The sequence below is a fragment of the Bubalus kerabau genome, chromosome 4, assembly GCF_029407905.1.
Source record: "Bubalus kerabau isolate K-KA32 ecotype Philippines breed swamp buffalo chromosome 4, PCC_UOA_SB_1v2, whole genome shotgun sequence".
In the NCBI taxonomy this organism is placed as follows: Eukaryota; Metazoa; Chordata; class Mammalia; order Artiodactyla; family Bovidae; genus Bubalus; species Bubalus kerabau.
This window is the reverse complement of record NC_073627.1, coordinates 28,032,976-28,051,958: the sequence shown is the minus strand read 5'-3', so window position 1 is coordinate 28,051,958 and position 18,983 is coordinate 28,032,976. Positions and strand designations below refer to the sequence as shown.

Below are 18,983 nucleotides of genomic sequence, written 5' to 3'. Positions count from 1 at the left end.
GTCTCTGAACTAGAAATCGATGTGTTTAGCTGTTTTTTATTTCTTGGATCAAGCTACAGCTTGCTTTATCCTGCTTTAACTGCCCATCAAGGAAGCCCTGGTTTTATTGATTAAGAAAAAAGATCAAAATTGGTTTGCTTGGGAGGGATAGGGGAGTAGGGGGATGTAGGATGATAGTTAAAGGGTATAGAGTTTATTTTTAAGAGGTGATGAACATTTTTTATGTTGACTTTGTTGATCAGTGCACATATCTGTGAATATACTAAAAACCATTGAATGTAACACTTTAAATGGGTGAATTGGGTAGTATGTGAATTATAACTCAATAAAGCTATTTAAAAAAATACTTCTTGCTGCACTAATCTGGCAACAATGTGAAAAAGAAATGAGTGTTGATATATAATTGTGTTAGATTAGATAACACCCTAATTGTGTTGATATCTCAAAGGGATCGAGCAAGGATTAAATGAAATAGGTAATGCACACCAAAGTGCTTAGCACCATCGTTGACAAGGAATAGGAGTTTTAAAGTGCTTTGGGTCTCTTCCCTTCTCCATCCTGTAGCAGCTGCAAAGAGAGCACACCAGCAAGAGACCAGCCAAAGTAAACAGAGAATCTCTTTATGCCAGATCACAACGCAGACATGGGGAATGTGGGAGAAGGGCAGGGAGGAAGGATCTTCTCTTTTCCTTTATTCACAGGTTTAGATGTTGCTCCATCTGCTCCCGAAGTTTGAATTTCTGTATCTAGAGGAAAGTGAAAGAAGTGAGAATTAGGCAAGCTAGCTAGGGTGTCCAAGCCCTGCTGGTTTGCCTGGGACTGAGGAGTTTCTCAGGCTAAAGCCAGGAAAGTTCAGGGCAAACCAGGGTGAGCTGACAAACTTGTGACCCAACTGCCAGCCTCTCAACAGACTCTGGCTCATCACTCAGGGAGGCTCAGGCAGGGCCACCTGACCTTCTGCACCTGGGCTCCAACTTCCCTGCCCCTCCCTGGTCTCCTTACATACCTTTCCTGAGACGGTGAGGGGGTAGTTTGTGACAAAAACAATGTACCGGGGAATCTTGAAGTGGGAGATCTGCAGGCCAGAGGGGGATAAAGCATGAAGTTGGGTAGGGTCATAGTGGGCAGTGGGTTGACAGGTTGGCAGGCAGAGGGTATTAGAGAACTGGGCAGCACAGCGATGCTTGGGGTGAATTGAGGCTCCCACCTTCCCTTTGCAGAAAGCCTTGATCTCCTCTGCCGTGGTCTTCTCCCCTTCCTTGAGCCGAATGCAGGCACAGATTTCCTCCCCCATTCGGTCATCCTTCACTCCCACCACCTTCCAAAGTCAGAGACAGATATCATACATCCCCATCTGTGTCCCCTGCTCTTGGGCTCTCACCTGGGCTGGGTGCCTCACCTGCACTTCCTGAACCTGTGGGTGTGTGTGAAAGAAGTCTTCGAGCTCGGCGGGGTAGATATTCTCACCGCCACGGATGATCATATCCTTAGAGCGGCCCACAATCTTGCAGAAGCCCTGCTCATCCATCGTGGCAATGTCTCTGCAAGGAAAGCCCAGGAGCTACCTCTGACCTCTGCCTCATCTGGCTGGCTCACTCACTCACTCCCAAACACTTAGGAAACACCTACAGTATGTCTTACACTACTCTAGACTCTGGGGCATATGGCACGAACAAGACATTACCTGGATCATACAGGAGGAACTATCTCATGTAGGAGGCAGACCAAACTGAGTAAACCCATACCTAGAGCATATTTTTTCTCTCTCTCTCAACTTATCTATGCATACACCTTTTGGGGCTGGCTTCTTACCATTCAGGTTTCAGCTCAAACATTTCCACCTGAGAGAAGCCTCCTCTGATCACCAAAGAGAAAGGAATCTCGCTTCTCCACCACAGCCACTCTCTCTCCTGTGACCCTATCTTATTAGTTGTGTTTATGAATGTTGGAAACGATCTTGACTGTATCTGTCTCCCTCCACCAGACATGGGGGAAGTAATAGCAGGATCCTCCGCATTGCTTTCCCCTGGACCACCAGTGTTTAGAACAGTGCCAGCACATGGCGGGTGCATAATTAGAATTTGCTGAATTAAATGACTGCCTGAATCTAGGCTCAGATTTTGCAGGCGCTACCCTAGGAGTTCTCATCTGTACTGCGTTTGGTCCTTCCAGGACCCCTATTTGGAGAATATGATCATCCTCATTTTATACATTTTTGAAACTAAGTCTCCGAGATGGGAAGGGGCTATCTTGACAACTGGTTCTCCCAGTTCTAGTTCAGTGTTCCCAACTCAGCCTCAGGACCCCCAGCTTCCCCTCGGCAGCCGACCGCTCCACCCTGCCCCGCCTTCTCACCCTGTCCAGTACCACTTGTCCTGTCCAATTGCTTCCTCGGTCTTCTGGGGCTCACCCCAGTAGCCCAGCATGACGCAGTACCCTCGGATGCACAGCTCTCCAGGTGTGTTCAGCTCTGTCAGTGTCCCCGTCTCCGTGTTCACAATCTGGGCCTGGGACCAGGCAGCTTCAGGCTGGGGCCTCCCACCCTCTCACTTCAGGATGAGGGGCCTCAGGAATGGGGAGAGCTTTGCCTTCTTTCCCCCTATAATGAATCCCCCTGGCTCTGCCCATCCCCAAGGAATGGAGACGCAGGCTGAGTAGATCTGTCACCAGTTGGGTACCTGAGCTGGGCATGAAAGAACAGTTGAGGCCCAAGTCAGAGGTGCGGAGGAAACAGAGTGGGTGGGAGCTGCTCAGAGAAGGAGGCCAGAAGGGGGGCCAGGCTAGCTAAAGAATTATAAACTGTGCAGAAGGAAGGGAGTCTCCTCTTACTTCCCACTAAGCAATAAATAAAGAAGCCAAAGAGGGTGGCAGAGCAGGGCCACATGAACAGGAGAGGCGGCAGACAGGCAGAATCTGAAAGCCTGGTCAAGAAATGAGCCACAACCGTTGGGCAAGGAAAGCTTAGCCCTTGTGCCTCGTGTCTGCATCTGTGAAATGGGGAGAACCGCACCTGGCTTGTCTGCCTCACAGGTGGGTCTCTCAGTGAGTGACACATGGAACACGGCAGACACATGGGAGGGACTGGTGTCACTGCACACTCACTTTAGGGGGGAGAGAGGTTGGCCCCAGGGGAAGCACATTGGCAATAATCCCAGAGGGGCGAGGTACAAGGCGGGAGGGGAAGGTACAAGGCGGGTACGCTGGCATAAAGCATCAGCACTGGAGGCTGGGAATTTGAGAGTGAAAGGTGCTCTGGGCCAGTCTTCAAGATGCAAGGGACTCCCTGAGGGAGAAGCTATTTGGGAAACTTTATGCCAAGCACAAAGGAAATCTGCTGAAATGAGGTGGGGAAGGAGGGGAGGGCTATGGGAGAGAAAGAGCTGTATAGGAAAAATCTCTGTGCTCTGGCTCCTCTATGAGGCTGTTCTGGCTGCCCCAAAACAGACAGTGGGCTTGGCAAAAACACACCTCAGACAGGAAGGGAGGCTGCAGAGAAGTTCAGCTGGCAGCTGGCCACTGTTCCAGCTCTTCCCGTTCAGGCCTCAGCCCACAGAGAAAGCCCCAGGCCAGGCCCAGGAAGACCTCGTGGCTGGGGGTTCTCAGTGTCTGGAGTGAGCTGTTTGGATCTCTAATTGAAAGCAATAAATGTCCCAGGGGCACACCCAGGTGAGTGGTGGGAGGGGGGTGTCTGGGGCCCACCTCTGTGTGAGGCATGACTCTGCCCACACTTTCTGCCTTCTGCTTCACAGTGTCCTCGGTGAAGTTCATGAAGGTCACGGGGCTGTTCTCTGTGGTTCCATAAGCCACCTAGAGGAGCCAGAAAGGGTGTTTGGAACAGAGCCTGGGGAGCAGAAGGATGGGGAAGTTACCCTGAGGGAAGGACCTGGGGTGGGGAGTGGGTTGTGGGGGATGGAAGCAGTTGAACAGTGGGAAAAGAGGCATATTTGGCAGAGGTCAGGGGTCAGGAGGCAAAGGCACTGGATATAGAGTCAGACTAGCTCAACTAGCAGGGGGCCCAGGTCTGAAATAAAATTGAGAGCAGGGAAGCCATTCTCTTCCAGCCGGGCTCTCAGTCTTCCTGGTTCCTTGGAGCAACCACATGGTTTAGCCTGTGGTTCCCAGTTACCAACATCTCAGCTTCCCCACCCCATCCCCAGGCTGTCTTAACACCCCCTTCCTGATTTCAGGCCACAGCATCCCCTGCCCCTTCTTTCCAAGCTGAAGAATCCATAAATTTGATGAGAAAGCCAGCCTGCCTTGGCCCAGACGGGAGCTACACAGATACCAGCCACCTACCCCTATCCTGCCCCATCCACTCGAAACCCGGGATAAATGCCTGGTCTTGGGGTAGGGTGCCCCCCCTTCAAATTCTGGAAAGTTTCCTGTAAATTTGTTTTGCTCAAAATAAAAATACAGCCAAAGCAAGGGTTTACAAAACCAGTGGCACACACCCCAGCCCCCCTTCTAGTGGTTGGAACATCCTGAGCAACAGAAAAGCAGCAGTCAGCCCTGGAGGAATACCACAAGACAGTGTTCTGGCCCAAGTATGACCCCCATCCAGAGGCAACGGCTGGAAGGGGCTTAGGACGGCAGGCTCCCGCACCTGAGCACCGCATGAAGGGAGAGGGGCTGGGTAGGTTCCTTCCAGCCAGCAAAGACACCAGACCTTTGTTTGTCCTTCAGCCCTCCCCTCCCCTCAATTTCCTCCGTGTTAGTGGGCATGAATCAGGCATAGCTGGGGTCTGGCAAGACTTGGGGTCTGGTTCCTCCTCACACCCCCCAACACAGACAAGAACTCCTACCGGTCGGCCCAGAGCTTGCTTTGGGGCCAGAGCTGTGACTCTGCCTGCCCACCCTCCCGTTTCCACAGGAACCCAGACACCGTGGCTGACAAGTAGACACACAGAGACCCAGTTGGCTGGGGTAGGGCTGCCCACAGGACCTGGGGTCGTGAAGCCTGAGCTGTTGGGACCCAGCCCTCTCACCCACCCTTACAGTCCTGGGGCCACTGCCCGGGTGTGGCTTCTGCCAGGTACACCTTGGCGCCACTCTGGCCACCACCCTGAGAGAACCACCCCCCACAAAGGGTCCTGACCACTGCAGGGTGGGGTGGGTATGAAGAGATGTGGACATTTTAGGGAGATTAGGGAGGGGGGAAGACAGAGCCACCGTGCCTGTGGTCTTGAGGTGTTTGCCGAGGCCTGTGGGTCATCCCCTCGCCGCCAGTTCCCACTTTTCTGGTTGCCTTCAGTCGTGGCAAAGGGATACAGGGGGTGCAGGGGACAGAAAGCCAGCGGAAGGCTGGGAGAGAGAGGCCAGGGCCAGTCGAGGGCGGGGAGGAGCTCCACCTCTCGAGAGCAGCTGGAGCGGGGAGCCCGACGCCAGGGTGGCTCTCACGCTCCGCCGGCGCCGCACAAGAGCCCCATTAAAGCGCCGCCGGCCGGCGACCGCGGCGAGACTCGCGTCAGGCTGCCCGGCCCTGCTTCCTCCCTCGCTGGGTCCAGGGCACGCGGCCGAGGGCGTCTGGGGGGAGGCGTGGAGGCTCAGACTTGAGCAAACAAATAAGTTCGGGGGCTGCCCGCCGCCCCCCGCCCCCGCCCGACTCGGGAGTAAACTCGGGTCCTGGACACACCCATACCCTCCCCCGCCCCGGGCGGAGAGGAGATGGGGTGGGCAGGGAGCGGGTCCGAGGGCAGGGAGACAGGGGCCCGAGCTAGGGGCCGAGGTTCGGGGCCAGTGCGGCCCCCCGCAGAGTCCCCAGGGTGGGAGGGCCCTTCCCCGTCGAGGGCAGGGGCGCAGCTCTGGGCGGGAGGGAGTTAACCCGGTGGCCTCCGGCTCCACGTAGGAGCTGGCTCTGGCTGCCGGCTGCGGTCAGGGCCACCATATAAATAGGGCGGGAGGCTGAGCGCCGAGGACTTGCCGCTGCCCCCTGCCTCGGCCCCAGACGTCCCGGCCATGGCCCGCCCGATGCTCCTGCTCAGCCTCAGCCTGGGCCTCCTGGCCAGCCTGCTGCCTGCGCTGGCCGCCTGCCCCCAGAACTGCCACTGCCACAGCGACCTGCAGCATGTCATCTGCGACAAGGTGGGGCTGCAGAAGATCCCCAAGGTGTCAGAGAAGACCAAGCTGCTTAACCTACAGCGCAACAACTTCCCTGTGCTGGCAGCCAACTCATTTCGGGCCATGCCCAGCCTCGTGTCTCTGCACCTGCAGCATTGTCAGATCCGCGAGGTGGCCGCTGGCGCCTTCCGCGGCCTCAAGCAGCTCATCTACCTGTACCTGTCCCATAACGACATCCGCGTGCTGCGCGCCGGTGCCTTTGACGACCTGACCGAGCTCACCTACCTCTACCTGGACCACAATAAGGTGACGGAGCTGCCCCGGGGGCTGCTCTCCCCTCTCGTCAACCTTTTCATCCTGCAGCTCAACAACAACAAGATCCGAGAGCTGCGCTCAGGCGCCTTCCAGGGCGCCAAGGACCTGCGCTGGCTCTACCTGTCGGAAAACTCACTCAGTTCCCTGCAGCCCGGCGCTCTGGATGACGTGGAAAACCTCGCCAAGTTCTACCTGGACAGGAACCAGCTGTCCAGCTACCCCTCAGCTGCTCTGAGCAAGCTGAGGGTGGTGGAGGAGCTGAAGCTGTCCCACAATCCCCTGAAAAGCATTCCCGATAATGCCTTCCAGTCCTTCGGCAGATACCTGGAGACGCTCTGGCTGGACAACACCAACCTGGAGAAGGTGAGCTCCTGGTTGCGGGGCTGTGCCCTGGCTCCTTGTTCACTGCCAGGAGGCCCGGGGATCCAGGGCCACAGCTGGGCACCATCCCCTCTCCCCTAAAATTCCTCTACCTGTGGCTGTCTCCAAGGTGTGGAGCTCTGTCCTCATCTTATCGATGCTGCTGCTGCTGCTAAGTCGCTTCAGTCGTGTCCGACTCTGTGCGACCCCATAGACGGCAGCCCACCAGGCTCCCCTGTCCTTGGGATTCTCCAGACAAGAATACTGGAGTGGGTTGCCATTTCCTTCTCCAATGCATGCATGCATGCTAAGTCGCTTCGGTCTTCTTATCACATCCCCACCCCAAATCCTGCCCTGCTGTCCCTGTCCTGAGTCTCAGCCACTACCCTCCTAAGATTCCTACTTATAAACAGAGCTAGGCTGTCCTGGCCCCACCAATGGCCCCCAGGAGGCATATCCAGGGCCCTCAACCCCCCTGCTGTGCACAGAAGCCACCTCTTCCTGTTGGGCCTTCCACCCCTCCTCTGCTGTTTTTTTCCTGCCTCCAGTAAACCTACCACCCCATAAAGGGAGGTTTGTTTATTGAGAAGCCTTCCAGAGGAGCTGGGCAAATCAGGCCCACAAAGAGACCCTGTTCCTGGTGGGGAGTGTGCATAAGTGCTAAGGTGGAGTGGGGGGCTGGGGAGTGAGCAGGGAGCACATAACTGAGGAAGACCGCCTCTATGCCTCCCAGAGGCCCTGGTGGATCCCCCACCCAACCCCCAGTCCACACACATGCATTCCACTGCATCCTCAGAGCCATTTCAGCTGAGTGGGGACCATGGACCAGGGGCCTGCCCCAGAATGCAGGCATGGCATCCATGGGTTCCATGAAGGGGAAAAGGCAAGAGCCACTCACTACTGTCAACCTTCGGCACAAGGACCCTGGGTGTCTCCCCACAGGAAAGATTGGCCATGCCTCACTGTGCCCCAGACCACTCACTGCCCTTTGCCCACCCTGGTCACCAGACCCATCTCCTGACTTTGTCCTCCCTCAGATGCCCAGTGCCTGGCCAGGTGCTGCTGCCTTGGGTCAGGGTGGAATCCCTTCTTGGGACCAGAAAATTGCTCTGGCGCAGGGGCTTCACCAGGAGGTTTGGGCAGGAAGCAGGGTAAGGTGGCAAGACAGATCAGAACAGTCTGAATACCAGGGAGGTTCACACCCTTCCCTGGACCACAGGCACAGAGATGAGGGCAGAATCATACCTGGATAGCAACCGGCCTTAGTCTGGGCGGACAGAGCCTGCCCAAGCCTGCCCTTCTTCAGCCCCGAACACTCCCCAGCTGAAGTCACAGTCCCCTGGGGCCCATTATTGCCAGCGTGGCCTTTCAGTGGGAAGTAGAGCGGGGAAGCAGGGGCTCATTTGGGGCAGGCGAGGCCAGGCAGGAACCGTGATGTCTGGGCCAAGATGTGGGCACCAATAGAATGTTTCCTCTGGAGCCAGCCAGCCTGGCCCAAGACTCCACCAAGGTGGATCCACAAATAGTGCCTGGCAGGCAGTGCGGGAGCAGGGAGGACAAAGCTGGGGGACATGCAGGACCCTGGGGCCTGTGGGGAGCCTGGGCCCATGGCCCATCCCACCAAACACTGACCAGCTTCACTCTGTGCCAGCTTGGGCCGCTGAGGCCAAACTCTGGCTGCCTCCCCAGTCCCAGTGTTTGCACAGGGAGCACGGTGCCAGAGGAAAAGGAGCTAGATGTGGCCCTGCAGCTACTGTTGACTCCCTAGTGCCACCCTGAGCAAGGGACTTAACCTTGCCCTGCAATCTACATATTGAAAAGAAACACTACCTAGCTCAACAGACCATTGTATGGATTAGATCTTCTGAGAAAACCTAGTCACGCTGTGAACCTGCTCAGGGCACCACTGTTGCATTTGGGGTGGACCCTGCCCCGTGGGAGCATAGAGCTGGGAGAGGCCGGACACTGGGACTGAGCTGCTCACTCACGCCCACCCTGCTCCCTAGTTTTCTGACGGTGCCTTCCTGGGTGTGACCACGCTGAAACATGTCCATCTGGAGAACAACCGCCTGCACCAGCTGCCCTCCAACTTCCCCTTTGACAGCCTGGAGACCCTCACCCTCACCAACAACCCCTGGAAGTGTACCTGCCAGCTCCGGGGCCTTCGGAGGTGAGAGGGCCCCAGTAGTACCCCTAGAGGCCATCCTCCTGTGATGGAGTGGAGACATACTGACCCTGCACTAAGACATCCTAGGCATATGTCCTAGATTTGCTCCCTAAGAGGTGTGGGACGCTGGGCACTTCCCCATTTCTAAAATGAAGATGACAGTTCCAGACTACCCCAAAGCAAAGTCAACCTGACCCCATGGTTCACTGTCCTTACCTCCAATACTCTTACATCTCTTCCCCAACCCCAGCAATTCTCTGTCTCTCCAGGTGGCTGGAAGCTAAGACCTCTCGCCCTGATGCCACTTGCGCATCGCCCGCCAAGTTCAGGGGCCAGCACATTCGTGACACGGATGCCTTCCGCGGCTGCAAGTTCCCCACTAAGAGGTCCAAGAAAGCCGGCCGCCATTAAACAGGTGGGGTCCAGTGGGCATGATCCCCATTCTCTCTCTAGAGACTCTGGAATTGAGGAGGATGTCCCAGGATACTTCCATTTTTACAGGGAAAGGAGGGGAGGACTGGGGCTCCCTCCTCTAAGGGGGAAAATGATACCTCCTAGGACTCCCACCATTCTCTCCGAACAGCATCTAGACTGTTGGCGTCCTGACACCAGTCCTTGCCTCACCACAGGTCCTGACCCAGCCAGTCCTGGTGACTGGCCTCTGCCTTCTGCCGGAGAAACTACTGATCCTCTCACCTCTGACTCCCATCTTCTCCCAACACCCTCTGCTGATACATAGATCTGTTCACACCTAGACATGTCCTGGCAGGGCACCCGGGCACTCCAGCACAAACCCAGCTCCACTTGATGCTGAGAGCTCCAGCACGCCTGGCCTCACGGCCACAGCTCCTCTCAGAGAAGCTGTTGCTAAGACCCCCAAGTCGTTTAGGACCAGAACAGGGTGACCATCAGGATGGCCACCCTTCCAGAATCCTCCTCTCGATTTCCCTTTCCCTGTCATTTGGAAACAAACATCAGATCCTTGCCCTACCCCTTGCTCCTAGGAAGGGTCTGAAGCCCCTACCCTCAACTCCGCCAGCCCCCACCTGCCAGGACACTGGTGCTTTGCCACACATCTTCCCACGCTGCATTTCTTCCCCAGATTTCTATAAATATAAATTTATGTATGTATAATATTTATTCCCCTGTCACCTGTTTTTGTGACTTGAGAGCTATTGATGAGGTCAGACTGCAGTTTCTCACATTGGCTTTCTAGAATGAGGGCCAGCCGAAGGGTCTTCCTTGGAGACCCAGGCTGGACTCCTCGACACATCCAGCAATCTGTTCTTGCCCAGCCCTGGCCTGCCCCCCACCCCAGCCCCTGCCTCTGCTTACCACTAGCTCCTTCATGTTCAGCTTGTTGATGATGGCTCTGATCAGCTCTGGGGGTGCAGGAGACCCAGCAATCACACCTGAATCGGAGAGAGGGCTGACACAGCTCCCACCTTCTCCAGGTCCAGTAGACTCCCATTCACCTATAGCCCTTTTTAGGAAATAACATTCCCTTTGCTTCCCGACCCTGGACTTGTTTCTAGACCTGGCAGCTATCCTTAGGTTGATGTCTAGGCAGCTGGTCTTAGGCTGGTGTCTAGGGACACGGAGGATTTCCCTCCCTCCCACCCATGTTTAGTGGCCTTTTTGCCCCTAAATGAAAGATTGGGCACCTATGCAGCTCACTAAGCTAGTCCTGGCCTCACCACTCTTGGTCCCATCCCACCTCCACGCATGGTTGAGATGTCGTAACTGGAGAAGTCTGGTTGGTTCAGAACGTCCACGAACATTGTGGGGGTCCCATACAGGAAGGAGCCTCTGTATAAGGGAGGTGCATCTCAAAATCAGGCTTGGAAGTAGAAGGGAACTTCCTCCTCTCACCCACCAGACTCTAAGCCTACAGTAAGGGCCACGGCTGCAACTGTGGGATATAAGCAGAAGCTCCTTGGAGGGAGGAACTGGTCTCCTGAGAATCTCCCACTACCCCATCTCCATTTCTCTTGATTGGAGGGCGGAGACAGCTTGGAAAGGAATCAGGGCCCAGGAGTGAGGAACAGGAGGATCTTATCAGCCCACAGATAGCTGCCCACTGATGCCCACCTTTCTCTGCTGATGGCCTCCAGCGTCTTCTTACCCTCAAAGACCGGAGAGCACAGGATGAGGGTAACACCGTGTACCAGGCTCACCATTGTGCCCCCCACAGAGCCCAGGCAGTGGTACAGGGGGCTAGGCAGCACTATCCGCGACTCCTCTGGCATCTGGAGATGGAAGCAGGAGCTGGGTCTACTGTGGGGCCAGAAGCCCAGCTCCTCTAGCCAGAAGGGGGAACCCAGCAAGCCCCCACCCCTGCAGGGTGCCAGAGGCCCTTGCTGGGCCAGCACCCCCTCACCTTCTGGTGCAGTCTCAGGCGCTGCCCTATCATGCTGGCGTTGTTGACAATGTTGTAATGGGAGAGTGTGGCCCCCTTGGGGCTGCCGGTTGTCCCCTGACAAGATAAGAAGCTGATAGCTTGGCCTCTTTCATCCCATCCCCTTCCCATCCTGGGCCACGGCATGGAAGAGCACTGGATGGGAGTCAGGAGATTGAGATTGTTGCCCTAGATCCATTCATTCACTCAGTACATATTTAGTGATTTGCCTTGTGCCTGCATGGTGCCAGGTGTTAGGATTCAGAAATGTGGCAGAGAAGGTCTACTCTCAGGCCACTTATAAGGTGGCTCAGAGGCTCGCCAGCAGATGGCCTCTCTGGGCATCAGTTTCCCCATCTGCCAAATGAGGGGCTCTGACCTGTGGTGGCTCAGCACATCTGCCACTGTGCTTGGGACAAGAGGGCCAGGGGAGAGGGGCATGGGACAAGGACTCTAGTTGCTGTTTTCCAGGGCACAGCTAGGGCTGGCCACAGGAGGAGAGTGCTCTACTGATCTCTGCTGCCTCCTTGCTCTCGGGGCGGGTCTCAGGGCAGGCAGGTGTTAGCATGCCAGCCTGGGTCCAGGACCTGGAGATCTCTGCCGTACCGAGGTGAACTGGATGTTGATGGGGTCATGGCAGGACAGGAACTGCTGGGTGTGCCGGAGCCGGGTCAGATTTTGCTCTTGACTGCCAGCTGCCACCACCTCATCCAGGAGCAGCGTCCCTGGCAGATGGGCATCCACCGAGATGACTGTGGTCAGATCCGGAAGCCTGGCGGTGGGGAGCATGACGAGAGGGATGGCCCACAGAGATGAGTAAGGAGTGAGGGGGCCAGGATACAGCATAATGTACCCCTCCCAACCCAGGACACCCCCACCTCTGACTCTTCAAGGCCCCTGGCTGGGCCTTCTCCACCTCTGGACAGATCTGCTTCAGGATGTTGTAGTATTGCTGAGTCTTGAATTGCTTGGGAAATACAAGGGCTTTGCAGCCCACCTGTAGAAGGGGAGCCCCCCACCACGGTCAGCAGGAAGCCCCAGCCTGGGAATGTGGTAGAGTCCTGACAGTTGCTCTGTCTCCCATACACACAGCCACCACCCCCGACACACACACTAGCCTGTCTGACCTACCATCCCCTCCTCCCACCCACTGCCTGAAGAAGGACAGACTCAGGGTGTCACCTGTGCATGCCCCCCACCCCTCTCAGCCTTCTGTGACAGGCTTCTGGAAGCCCCCTGTGCTAGGTACTAGCTGGCTTCCCCCACAGTACCCAAGGAATGGGCCCACCTTCTTGAGGGCATACTCCAGCTCCATAGCCTGGTACGCTGGATTCACAGATACCTGGTGGAGACAGTGAGGGTACATCATGTGTCCTGGGCAGATGCTGCCACTTGAAGCCCCTCCACCCTCAGAGGCAGCACCCTGTACCTTCAGGCTTCCTAGGTGGGCTTCAGGAGAAAGCACTAGCTGGTCTGAAACCAGCCAGGCACTGGTGTGATTCTGGGGCCAAGGGTCCAGGGAGCTCCCCTGAATGATGCCCTCCCCCCTGCATACCCAGCTATGCCAGGTAATCCCCTCCTCACCAGAATGATGCCAGCCTGGGCTGTGGCCAGCTGCATGAGTACCCATGCATAGGAGTTGGGTCCCCACATGCCCAGCCGGTCACCCTTGCGGAGGCCGATACTCAAGAGCCCAGAAGCAGCTTTATCCACCTGGAGTAAACAGAAGGGGAACAGAGGGGTGAGATGCAGGTGAGCAGAAAGGCGCCCATGAGTCTGACTTTAACCTTTGGCCCAGGGGTTCACATCAGAACCACTTGGGAATGAGGGACAGGCAGATACGCAGGCCTGAGGTCTGGAGGGGGACTTGGGAACATGCATAGTTAACCAGTGTCCCAGAAACGACTGATGCAGGAGGCACCTGGACCTTCTCTGCCTCAGCCCTGCCCTCCTCTCCTGACATTCCTTGGGGTCTCTCAGGCAGCCCCAGCACCCTGCCCCATACCCAGGCACCACCCTTGCAGCTCCACCAAGCTTGGCACCTGGGGGCCAGCACCTGCCCACTTTGAAGGTTCAAAGTCAGGACCCACCTCCTCCTTGAGTTGGGCAAAGGTCAACCTGATGTTTTCATGGTGGACAACCAAGGCCTCCTGGTCTGGGATCCTCTGTGCTGTGGCATCCAGGCACCGCCCCACGGTCTTGTTACTAAGGTGCAATCCAACGTGGCCCTGGACATAGCTGAAGCCTCCGACGGGCAAGGGGACAGTGTTATCCAGCTCTCCAGAACTGTGGGAAGAGGGGCTATGTGCTCAACTGCACCAAGCCAGGCCTCCCTGGAACCAAAGGCTGGCACATCGTGCTAGGAAGCAGGTTGCATACAACGTGTGCAGAAAACTCCAGAAACTGTCTGATCTGCCCCATCGCCAGGGACCCATTTAACATAGGAACTACTTTGCCGTTGGGAAATCAAAACCTGGATGCTGACCTCTGTCCCTAATCAGAGAGAAGGTTCTCCCCAGCCTACTCCTCAGTTTCCACTCAGTGCCAAGGGTCTGGAGCCTTGGTATCCAAACCCTGGAAAGGGACACTAAGGTCAATCATGCTGAGAGGTAGCCTGGGAGGGCTGGGAATGGCCTCATTTTAGACACCACTTCCTCCTGGTAAAAAGACCCCTGGGTATCTGTCAAAACCCACAGAATAATCTAACACAAGGACTAAACCCTGATGTAAACTTGGCCCATGGTCAACAATAATGTACCATGCGTGCATGTGTGCTAAGTTGCTTCAGTCTAGTCTGACTCTTTGCGACCCTATGAACTGTAGCCCCCCAGGCTCCTCTGTCCATGAGATTCTCCAGGCAAGAATACTGGAGTCAGTTGTTGTGCCCTCCCTCCAGGGGATCTTCCTGACTCAGGGATTGAACCTGTGTCTCTTACACTGGTGGGCAGGTTCTTTACCACTAGCACCACCTGGGAAGCCAATAATGTACCATACTAGTTCACTAATTGTAATGTGCCATACTAATGCAGATGTTAATATCAGAGAAACAGTGCCAGGGATGGGGTCGGGGGTGGGCATAATGAACTCCATGTATGATCTACTCAGTTATTCTGTTATGAATTATTAAAACAATTAATTATTATTTTTTTAAAAAAAGGTCCCCAGAAGTCTAAGTATCATAAGCTTGGGCCTGCTTATGCCCATTTGCCAGACCTGGGTGACAGGTGCTGGGCTCCCATCCAGGCCCAGAGAAGTATATGACAGCTCTCAGACCCTGTTCTCACCCCAGAGGGCATGCTCCAGATCCAGGCTTTCCAGACCACCACCCCAGGGTGGTGTGGGCCCTGGGGGCCCTTCCTGATGGTTCAGTCCTACAGTTGCTGAGCTGAAAAGGCCAATCCTAATTGTCACCGATTGGCTGCTTCTGGCTTATGAGGGAGAATTTCTGGACAGAATGAAGTATGCAGGGCAGAGGGGAGCAAAACTGGGTTTCCGTATAAATGAGAGAGGAGACCTCACATCACATGAGGGTGTGTCCCAGTGCAGGCTGATGGGTAGGTTCTCCTGACTTCAATTAAGATGAGTCACAAACTGGAGAGCGAGTGAGCACTGGCTGGAGCTGGGGGCCTGAGTTCTCATCCCAGGTGTGCCACTGGCTGGGTGGGAGATTGTCACAAACACCTTCGGTGTCCCTTGACATGTGTCCTCAGCACATTTCTCGTTTCACTGATAGGGCAGTGTCTTGTGGTTCTGTCCTCAGGGACTCCCTCAAGTTTCTCCTTCTGTAGCTGGGCGTTCTGGGAGGCATCAAGCCTGGGGATGGGGGGTGCGGTAAGATCCTGGTTGCCCACACACGCCCCAAATTGACTTCTTGTCTCCTCTCCATATTCCCTCACTCCTGCTTCCCAGGATCACAAATAAACCACCTGCACCCACATTCTTGTTCTCAAGAAAATCCAAGTGAAGATAGCTGTGTCTTCTCCTTTCTGGGCCTCAGCCTCCCCACCTATAAAGTCTGAGGACTTGGATCAGTGGTTATCCTCAAAGGGATGCTATCTAGATCACCTCCCTGGGCAATCTTCTCCAAGATTGTAGTAAGCCACCTAAGCCAGCTGGTTTCCTCAGGTGTGCTAGGACAGAAAACAGCCAGAAGTCACAGGCCTCTGAAGCCCTGCCAGCCCCCACATTCTACCACTCAGGGTGGCAGACCTAAAGAACTACTGAGGTAGTTCCTCGCAGTCACCATGACACCGCTCAAAAGAGACTGTGTACCCAAATCCTTCCCTCACAGGCATAATGTGGAGGGCACCTATTTTTGCCCACTGGGAAACAGATGTGCTCCTTTCTTGGGTTTGCCACAGTGATGGGTGTAAGAGCAAGCATGTAGAGAAAATCTGCTTAGGAAGAAAGTCAACACAGGGGAAAGTAGAGAGATGGAAAGACAGAGACAAAGACAGAAACAGACAGGAAAACCCAGTGACAGACTTAATCTTGAGCTTGTCGAATACCTAGACACAGTCACGTGTTGAGTCTACCTGCCTCTGGACTTTTCACTGTCACCAGTCAATAAAGTCCCTCTTTGAATTTAAACTAGTTTGGTGAGGGGAGAGAGGAGCTGAATTCCATTTGCAACAACATGGATGAATCCAAAGGACATTATGTTTAAGGGAAATAAGCCGGAAGCAGATAGTCTAATGTTGCATGATCTTACTTATATATGTAATCTAAAATATGAACAAACATTTAAGCTAGTCTGAGTTGGGTTTCTGTTGCTTACAACTGGTGAATCCAAACTAAATACATTTTTTGCATTCAGTGGTTTACCACTGCCCTTGAAGCCTTGGTAAGCCACCTCCCAACAGCCCAGCATCTGGATTAGAAGGCAGAAAAACACAGATTTCAGCTAGTTTAATGGTCTTGTTGTCAACAAAGCATTAAAAGTGGGGAGCTGGGGCATCTGTTTCACAACACAGATCCCCTTATTCTCAAAATGTCCCAGAATCCTGTTTGGTGTGGAATATGATTTTCTACACACTCACCATGGTTTTCAGTGGCCTCTTGGAATGCCTAGCTGACAGATCAACAGGTTGATTTATGCGCCCCTCCCTGGTGGCTCAGACAGTAAAGAATCTGCCTGCAGTGTGGGAGACCTGGGTTCGATCCCTGGGTTGGGAAGATCCCCTGGCAATCCCAGGCAATACTGGCAACCCACTCCAGTATTCTTGCCTGGAGAATCCCCGTGAGGAGCCTGGTGGGCTATAGTCCATGGGTTCGCAAAGAGTCAGACACAACTGAGGGACTAAGCACAGCATCCCCAAATGTAGTTCAAAAGTATATTGTCTCCTTTATCTTCACAGCGGCTCTGATAGGTGGAATGACAGAGACTCCCAGTAGCCCCTTCTCCCTTAATAATACACCCTCAGATGTTTATCTGGCCATGGCCATGTGGAATAGACACCGCATTTCCAAGCTTCCCCAGTAGGTGGTCTGGTTGAAGAATAAAGTCTGGCCAATGGGATTTAAGCAGAGGTTGTGTGTATGTGTGTGCACAGCTTCGGAGAAGAGCCCTTAAAGGGAAGCACATCTTCTCTTTTTCTTTCCTGCTGGCTGGAATGCTGCCTGTGATAATTCTCTTGGAGCACATGGTGAGCTTGGCATTGCAGAGCAACAAGACAGACGGACATGGAGCCTGACAGCAGGCTGTACCACACCAGCCACACACTGGCCATTTCCCAGAAAAACTCCATCTACTAAAACCATGGTGAGAAGGGGTTTCTCTGATACACACTAAGCCAGTTCTAAAAAATACAGGAGGGCGTTATGAACTCTCTTTGTACAGGTAAGGAAACTGAAGCGCAAAGAGGCCAAGTGGGCTGCCTAGCTGGTAAATAGCTGAACCTGAAGTGGAGAATGGAGAATCCAGCACCACTACTCCAGCATGATAGCCTTGCCTGCCCAATTTGGGGAGAAAGGATGGGATGGGCTCTGGATTTAGTCCTTATCTGATCACTAGAGATTGTCTAATCTCAATTTTATTTTTCCACAGTTGTTTACTAATTGAAGCCAAGAAACGGGGACTGAGGTAGGACAAGGTTGAAGTGAAAACAGGTTGCTCCTTCAAAAGATTGAAGAGTTTGAGAAACTCATGTCAATGCATTGCTCATAAATTTAAGAACCACCCATCATTTCAAAAGCCCAAATGCAAACACCATTGATTCTAGTTCTCTCCTTCCTCAAACACACCCAAAACACCTTGAGCAAGAAGGGCGGCCACTTCTTTTTCTATTCTTAAACAAAGTGGCAGATACCCCATTTAAACCTGAAAAAGAAACTAGATATGGTTTTAGGAAAAGTTGTCTGTTTGTGGAAAGTTTAAGGAGCTGGAGCAGGATGCCAGGAGTCCCAGGTGCTCCCAACTCAAACAACTAGAGTAAGTCTTTAGCTACTTGGATTGGGTGTTATAAAATGCCAGTTGGGAGTCAGTCAGCTAGGCGGGAGCTGGGAGGGAACTGCAGACAAAGCACAGCTGCACCTAAAGGTGTGAGCAGGGAATGGGCATGTGAGAATTCAGGCCTAGATCTGCTGCCAGATCTTATTTCATAAGACAAGTTAGGAAACAAGGATTATTTTAAAAAATAATTGTTTTGTTTGGCAACTAATGGGTCCACTGTTTTGTCTTCAGTGCCTCACAGGGCCTGGAATGTAAGAAATGCTCAAATGAATAACCAGATGCGTGAATTATAAATAATGCACATAACCCAATTAAAAAATAAGCAAAGGACTTCAATAGACATTTTTCCAAAGAAGATATATGAATGGCCAACAAGCACATGAAATGTAAACTGAAACCACAATTAAATAGCACTTTGAGACCAATCCTGGGTGTTCATTGGAAGGACTGATGCTGAGGCTGAAACTCCAATACTTTGGCCACCTCCTGCGAAGAGTTGACTCACTGGAAAAGACTCTGATGCTGAGAGGGATTGGGGGCAGGAGGAGAAGGGGACAACAGAGGATGAGATGGCTTGATGGCATAACCGACTCGATGCACATGAGTCTGGGTGAACTCCAGGAGTTGGTGATGGACAGGGAGGCCTGGCGTGCTGCGATTCATGGGGTCGCAAGGAGTCGGACATGAACAACTGAGCGACTGAACTGAACTGAACCAAACTGTACCCACTAGGAAGGTATAAACAAGAAACCAGCATAACAAATTTGGGGAGCATGTGGAGAAACTGGAACTCTTTTGCATTGCTGATGGGAATGTAAAGTGGTGCAGCTGCTGTGGAAAACATTTTTGGTGGTTCTCCAAAGAGTTAAACATAGAGTTAACATTTGCCCTGGCAATTGTACTCTTAGGCACATACCCAAAAGAAGTGAAAACAAGTGTTCAAAGATTTGTACACAAATGTTTAGAGCAGTACTATCCACAATAGTCAAAAAGTGAAAAGAACCTGAATATCCAGCAATGCATAAATGGATAAACAAAATGGGGAATATCTCTACAATGGAATATTATATGACCATAAGAAGAAATGAAATACTGATCCATGCTACAACATGGATGAACCTTGAAAATACTGTAGTAAGTGAAAGAAGCCAGACACAGAAAATCACATATTGTATAATTTCATTTATGTCATGTTGAGGTTAGGCAAATCTGTAGAGACAAAAAGTAGAGTAAGT

At 53.4% G+C, this 18,983-nt stretch overlaps 2 protein-coding genes across 3 annotated transcripts in view; one reads left to right on the top strand and one right to left on the bottom strand.

Moving 5' to 3' along the window:
- Positions 1-599: 599 nt before the first annotated feature.
- Positions 600-18,983, bottom strand: part of ACSF2 (acyl-CoA synthetase family member 2) — a 31,440-nt gene continuing 13,056 nt past the window's right edge. The window contains exons 2-16 of one of the 2 annotated variants that reach the window (XM_055576193.1): positions 13,388-13,583; positions 12,882-13,010; positions 12,586-12,639; positions 12,176-12,294; positions 11,904-12,069; positions 11,280-11,375; positions 10,991-11,148; positions 10,617-10,708; positions 10,235-10,311; positions 3,700-3,807; positions 2,356-2,507; positions 1,400-1,541; positions 1,208-1,318; positions 1,007-1,075; positions 600-746 (exon numbers count right to left, since the gene is read on the bottom strand). In XM_055576193.1, coding sequence (XP_055432168.1) covers positions 696-746; positions 1,007-1,075; positions 1,208-1,318; positions 1,400-1,541; positions 2,356-2,507; positions 3,700-3,807; positions 10,235-10,311; positions 10,617-10,708; positions 10,991-11,148; positions 11,280-11,375; positions 11,904-12,069; positions 12,176-12,294; positions 12,586-12,639; positions 12,882-13,010; positions 13,388-13,583 — 1,720 coding nt within the window. In that variant the 3' untranslated portion in view covers positions 600-695. Of the gene's footprint in view, positions 747-1,006; positions 1,076-1,207; positions 1,319-1,399; positions 1,542-2,355; positions 2,508-3,699; positions 3,808-10,234; positions 10,383-10,616; positions 10,709-10,990; positions 11,149-11,279; positions 11,376-11,903; positions 12,070-12,175; positions 12,295-12,585; positions 12,640-12,881; positions 13,011-13,387; positions 13,584-18,983 lie in introns of both variants that reach the window. The other variant, XM_055576194.1, reaches the window with a different exon arrangement.
- On the top strand, positions 5,956-10,003 carry CHAD (chondroadherin). Its single transcript, XM_055576198.1, has 4 exons — positions 5,956-6,735; positions 8,739-8,902; positions 9,169-9,314; positions 9,529-10,003. Exons 1-3 carry the CDS (start codon positions 5,956-5,958, stop codon positions 9,308-9,310), a joined length of 1,086 nt encoding a protein of 361 aa, XP_055432173.1. The 3' UTR covers positions 9,311-9,314; positions 9,529-10,003.